The following is a 6,000-nucleotide window of genomic DNA, read 5'->3' on the forward strand; positions in this document are numbered from 1 at the left end:
GATTTGAGATTTTAACCACACTAACTGAATTGCAGCTTCTCGAACTACTATAAAACAAAACAGTTCGTTTCATTTAGTGTAACTATCTACATGCAGTCATTGCCACTTTGGGGCTTCTCCAGCGAAGAAATTTTTGTCTTTGCCTTTATCACAACTGGAAGGAACTTACCTTGAACACCGTGGCCACGCACGCCAGGCCCCGACACGCATGACGTGCGGTGGCCAACACAACGGAAACGGTTTTGCCGCCGATCGGGAAGAGAAGCCCAAGGGCCTCAAATCTTCCACACCAGGGGCGAAACAGAGACACGGCACATTAGAAAAAAAAAAAATGCTGTTTATTCGGACAACACAATCGAGGGACATGGATGACGATGACATTTTTACAGTGAGTGAATAAATTACTTGATGATGACTAGGCTGGCTGCTCTCAGTCCACTTCCTCTACTGTGGGTCCCGACTGGAAGGGCGCCGAGCCGGCGTGCTTCTGCGGCCCCCCCTGCTGCTGGTGGAGCTTGCTCATGGCGGGGGAGCAGGCCTGCTGGAGCTCCCGCAGTCGGTGCTCGTACTCGTCCTTTTCGGCCAGGCCGTTGGCGTCAATCCAGGACAGGGTGTCCCGGCACCTGGACAGCACGGCCTCCTTCTCGTCGGGGGACAGGCGGCCCGCGGGGGCCTCCTCGGCCGCCTGCTTCACGCCGTACACGTAGGCCTCGAGCGCGTTCCTGGCGGCCACCCGCTGGCGCTGCGCCTCGTCCTCCTGCTTGAAGCGCTCGGCCTCGGCCAGCATGCGCTCGATCTCCTCCTTCGAGAGCCGGCCCTTGTCGTTGGTGATGCGGATGCTCTGCTGCCGGCCCGTGCTCGAGTCCCGCGCGGACACCTGAAGGATGCCGTTGGCGTCCAGGTCGAAGGTCACCTCGATCTGGGGCACACCCCTCGGGGCTGGCGGGATGCCGTTCAGGTTGAACGTGCCCAGCAGATGGTTGTCCCGGGTCAGGGCCCGCTCGCCCTCGAACACCTGGATGGTGACCGCGGGCTGGTTGTCGGCGTACGTGGTGAACGTCTGCGACGTCTTGCACGGAATGCGCGAGTTGCGCTCCACCAGCCGGGTCATGACCCCGCCCGCGGTCTCGATGCCCAGCGACAGCGGCGCCACGTCCACCAGCAGCACGTCGCGGATGGCGTCGCTCGAGTCGCCGCTCAGCACGGCCGCCTGCACCGCGGCGCCGTAGGCCACCGCCTCGTCTGGGTTGATGCCCATCGAGAGCTCCTTGCCGCCGAAGAAGTCGCGCAGCATCTTCTGCACGCGGGGGATCCGCGTCGAGCCGCCCACGAGCACCACGTCGTGGATCTGCGCCTTGTCCATCTTGGCGTCGCGCAGGGCGCGCTCCACGGGCTCCAGCGTGCTGCGGAACAGGTCCATGCACAGCTCCTCGAAGCGGGCGCGCGTCAGCTTGCTGTAGAAGTCGATGCCCTCGAATAGCGCGTCGATCTCGATGCTCGCCTCGCTCGAGCTGGACAGGGTCCGCTTGGCGCGCTCGCAGGCCGTGCGCAGCCGCCGCAGCGCGCGCGGGTTCGCGCGCAGGTCCTTGCGGTGCTTGCGCTGGAACTCGGCCACGAAGTGCTCCACCATGCGGCTGTCGAAGTCCTCGCCGCCCAGGTGCGTGTCTCCGGCCGTGGCGCGCACCTCGAACATGGAGCCCTCGTCGATGGTGAGCACGGACACGTCGAAGGTGCCGCCGCCCAGGTCGAAGATGAGCACGTTCCTCTCGCCGCGCAGGTTCTTGTCCAGCCCGTAGGCCAGCGCGGCCGCCGTCGGCTCGTTGATGATGCGCAGCACGTTGAGGCCCGCGATGGCGCCGGCGTCCTTGGTGGCCTGTCGCTGCGAGTCGTTGAAGTAGGCCGGCACCGTGATGACCGCGTCGCGCACCTGGGCGCCCAGGTACGCCTCGGCCGTCTCCTTCATCTTGGACAGCACCATGGCCGAGATCTCCTCCGGGTTGAAGCGCTTCCGCTCGCCCTTGAACTCGACGCCGATCTTGGGCTTGCCCGCCTCCTCCTCCACGCGGAAGGGCCAGTGGCGCAGGTCGGCCTGGATCTTGGGGTCGTCGAAGCGGCGTCCGATCAGCCGCTTGGCGTCGAACACCGTGTTCTCCGGGTTCATGGCCGCCTGCGCCTTGGCCGCGTCGCCGACCAGCCGCTCCGTGTCGGTGAAGGCCACGTAGCTGGGCGTGGTGCGGTTGCCCTGGTCGTTGGCGATGATCTCGACGCGGCCGTGCTGGAAGACACCCACGCACGAATACGTGGTGCCCAGGTCGATGCCGATGGCCGGCACGTCACTCTTCGTTCTGCTTGGCATGATTGCTTGGTTGTCGAACTTGCGTTCTGTATGAATAGCTTTCTGTTTGGGTCAGAAAATCTGCTGCGCTCGGCCGCGGCGCGGCATTTATACCGTTCGCGCGCTTTTCTCGACGCGCCCAGAAGCGTCGAGAACGCGACTGGCCAATGGGATTAAAGTGGGTCGGTGACGTCACCGCGCCCGCTTCGCGATTGGGCTCTTTCGGTTCGAAGGAACGAGAAAGCTCTGGCGTCGTCTGCTACGGCGAACAGAAAGAACAAAAGAAAAAAAACAACAACAAAGAAACGAGGAAATTTCGCTCATTTCACCAGTTTTTATTCGGCAGTACGTTTGTTTGCGCTGGTATATTTTTGCATTGCTGATGAACAAATATTTCTATAAGAACAAACTTCAAACGAAGCTTCCGGCAACTTGTCACGCACCAAAAAGATGTGATCAAATCGAACCCTGTCCTGTCCTATGCCCTGTCATGGGGTACATGTGCATAGCAGTCTTTCCAAATTCTCGTTCGCACCAGAGTGTGAACGGGAACTTGAGCAAATGCCTGCGCGAACGGGAAATTTCACCTGCTTGCGATAATCTATGCTCAACAGAAGTTTTGCACATGTGCCGGCTGAGAGGATTCGATTTGATCACATCTTTTTGGTGCGTGACAAGTTGCCGGAAGCCTCGTTTGAAGTTTGTTCTTATAGAAATATTTGTTCATCAGCAATGCAAAAATATACCAGCGCAAACAAACGTACTGCCGAATAAAAACTGGTGAAATGAGCGAAATTTCCTCGTTTCTTTGTTGTTGTTTTTTTTCTTTTGTTCTTTCTGTTCGCCGTAGCAGACGACGCCAGAGCTTTCTCGTTCCTTCGAACCGAAAGAGCCCAATCGCGAAGCGGGCGCGGTGACGTCACCGACCCACTTTAATCCCATTGGCCAGTCGCGTTCTCGACGCTTCTGGGCGCGTCGAGAAAAGCGCGCGAACGGTATAAATGCCGCGCCGCGGCCGAGCGCAGCAGATTTTCTGACCTAAACAGAAAGCTATTCATACAGAACGCAAGTTCGACAACCAAGCAATCATGCCAAGCAGAACGAAGAGTGACGTGCCGGCCATCGGCATCGACCTGGGCACCACGTATTCGTGCGTGGGTGTCTTCCAGCACGGCCGCGTCGAGATCATCGCCAACGACCAGGGCAACCGCACCACGCCCAGCTACGTGGCCTTCACCGACACGGAGCGGCTGGTCGGCGACGCGGCCAAGGCGCAGGCGGCCATGAACCCGGAGAACACGGTGTTCGACGCCAAGCGGCTGATCGGACGCCGCTTCGACGACCCCAAGATCCAGGCCGACCTGCGCCACTGGCCCTTCCGCGTGGAGGAGGAGGCGGGCAAGCCCAAGATCGGCGTCGAGTTCAAGGGCGAGCGGAAGCGCTTCAACCCGGAGGAGATCTCGGCCATGGTGCTGTCCAAGATGAAGGAGACGGCCGAGGCGTACCTGGGCGCCCAGGTGCGCGACGCGGTCATCACGGTGCCGGCCTACTTCAACGACTCGCAGCGACAGGCCACCAAGGACGCCGGCGCCATCGCGGGCCTCAACGTGCTGCGCATCATCAACGAGCCGACGGCGGCCGCGCTGGCCTACGGGCTGGACAAGAACCTGCGCGGCGAGAGGAACGTGCTCATCTTCGACCTGGGCGGCGGCACCTTCGACGTGTCCGTGCTCACCATCGACGAGGGCTCCATGTTCGAGGTGCGCGCCACGGCCGGAGACACGCACCTGGGCGGCGAGGACTTCGACAGCCGCATGGTGGAGCACTTCGTGGCCGAGTTCCAGCGCAAGCACCGCAAGGACCTGCGCGCGAACCCGCGCGCGCTGCGGCGGCTGCGCACGGCCTGCGAGCGCGCCAAGCGGACCCTGTCCAGCTCGAGCGAGGCGAGCATCGAGATCGACGCGCTATTCGAGGGCATCGACTTCTACAGCAAGCTGACGCGCGCCCGCTTCGAGGAGCTGTGCATGGACCTGTTCCGCAGCACGCTGGAGCCCGTGGAGCGCGCCCTGCGCGACGCCAAGATGGACAAGGCGCAGATCCACGACGTGGTGCTCGTGGGCGGCTCGACGCGGATCCCCCGCGTGCAGAAGATGCTGCGCGACTTCTTCGGCGGCAAGGAGCTCTCGATGGGCATCAACCCAGACGAGGCGGTGGCCTACGGCGCCGCGGTGCAGGCGGCCGTGCTGAGCGGCGACTCGAGCGACGCCATCCGCGACGTGCTGCTGGTGGACGTGGCGCCGCTGTCGCTGGGCATCGAGACCGCGGGCGGGGTCATGACCCGGCTGGTGGAGCGCAACTCGCGCATTCCGTGCAAGACGTCGCAGACGTTCACCACGTACGCCGACAACCAGCCCGCGGTCACCATCCAGGTGTTCGAGGGCGAGCGGGCCCTGACCCGGGACAACCATCTGCTGGGCACGTTCAACCTGAACGGCATCCCGCCGGCCCCGAGGGGTGTGCCCCAGATCGAGGTGACCTTCGACCTGGACGCCAACGGCATCCTTCAGGTGTCCGCGCGGGACTCGAGCACGGGCCGGCAGCAGAGCATCCGCATCACCAACGACAAGGGCCGGCTCTCGAAGGAGGAGATCGAGCGCATGCTGGCCGAGGCCGAGCGCTTCAAGCAGGAGGACGAGGCGCAGCGCCAGCGGGTGGCCGCCAGGAACGCGCTCGAGGCCTACGTGTACGGCGTGAAGCAGGCGGCCGAGGAGGCCCCCGCGGGCCGCCTGTCCCCCGACGAGAAGGAGGCCGTGCTGTCCAGGTGCCGGGACACCCTGTCCTGGATTGACGCCAACGGCCTGGCCGAAAAGGACGAGTACGAGCACCGACTGCGGGAGCTCCAGCAGGCCTGCTCCCCCGCCATGAGCAAGCTCCACCAGCAGCAGGGGGGGCCGCAGAAGCACGCCGGCTCGGCGCCCTTCCAGTCGGGACCCACAGTAGAGGAAGTGGACTGAGAGCAGCCAGCCTAGTCATCATCAAGTAATTTATTCACTCACTGTAAAAATGTCATCGTCATCCATGTCCCTCGATTGTGTTGTCCGAATAAACAGCATTTTTTTTTTTTCTAATGTGCCGTGTCTCTGTTTCGCCCCTGGTGTGGAAGATTTGAGGCCCTTGGGCTTCTCTTCCCGATCGGCGGCAAAACCGTTTCCGTTGTGTTGGCCACCGCACGTCATGCGTGTCGGGGCCTGGCGTGCGTGGCCACGGTGTTCAAGGTAAGTTCCTTCCAGTTGTGATAAAGGCAAAGACAAAAATTTCTTCGCTGGAGAAGCCCCAAAGTGGCAATGACTGCATGTAGATAGTTACACTAAATGAAACGAACTGTTTTGTTTTATAGTAGTTCGAGAAGCTGCAATTCAGTTAGTGTGGTTAAAATCTCAAATCGATGCAGCGTACTCTAATAGTTCTATAGAGTGCTAACTTCAAAAAACCACGAGCTTGGCTAAAATACTGTCATAGACAACCTAGAATGTGATTAGCGTGTGATATGACGAAATCGACGTGCAACTTCCAGGTTTGGCCTGATGTTAGGATGTATGCTGAAAATAATAGAAGACGTTACCCAGCGGCAGATTCTTTCGTGTGTGTTGTAGAATGTATCTTGT

At 60.8% G+C, this 6,000-nt stretch overlaps 2 protein-coding genes across 2 annotated transcripts; one reads left to right on the plus strand and one right to left on the minus strand.

The window, feature by feature from the left end:
* Positions 1–333: 333 nt before the first annotated feature.
* On the minus strand, positions 334–2,563 carry LOC144150244 (heat shock protein 70 B2-like). Its single transcript, XM_077682098.1, has one exon. It carries the CDS (start codon positions 2,354–2,356, stop codon positions 431–433), a length of 1,926 nt encoding a protein of 641 aa, XP_077538224.1. The 5' UTR covers positions 2,357–2,563; the 3' UTR covers positions 334–430.
* An 818-nt stretch (positions 2,564–3,381) lies between these two features.
* LOC144150245 (heat shock protein 70 B2-like) lies at positions 3,382–5,446 on the plus strand. The gene has a single exon (XM_077682099.1). It carries the CDS (start codon positions 3,424–3,426, stop codon positions 5,347–5,349), a length of 1,926 nt encoding a protein of 641 aa, XP_077538225.1. The 5' UTR covers positions 3,382–3,423; the 3' UTR covers positions 5,350–5,446.
* Positions 5,447–6,000: the final 554 nt, after the last annotated feature.

The sequence above is a fragment of the Haemaphysalis longicornis genome, unplaced genomic scaffold, assembly GCF_048455015.1.
Source record: "Haemaphysalis longicornis isolate Haplotype H1 unplaced genomic scaffold, Haemaphysalis longicornis Haplotype H1 scaffold_8, whole genome shotgun sequence".
NCBI lineage: Eukaryota > Metazoa > Arthropoda > Arachnida > Ixodida > Ixodidae > Haemaphysalis > Haemaphysalis longicornis.

Coding starts and splice junctions, on each gene's coding strand:
- LOC144150244 (XM_077682098.1), bottom strand. CDS start 2,356: ATGCCAAGCAGAACGAAGAGTGACGTGCCGGCCATCGGCATCGACCTG.
- LOC144150245 (XM_077682099.1), top strand. CDS start 3,424: ATGCCAAGCAGAACGAAGAGTGACGTGCCGGCCATCGGCATCGACCTG.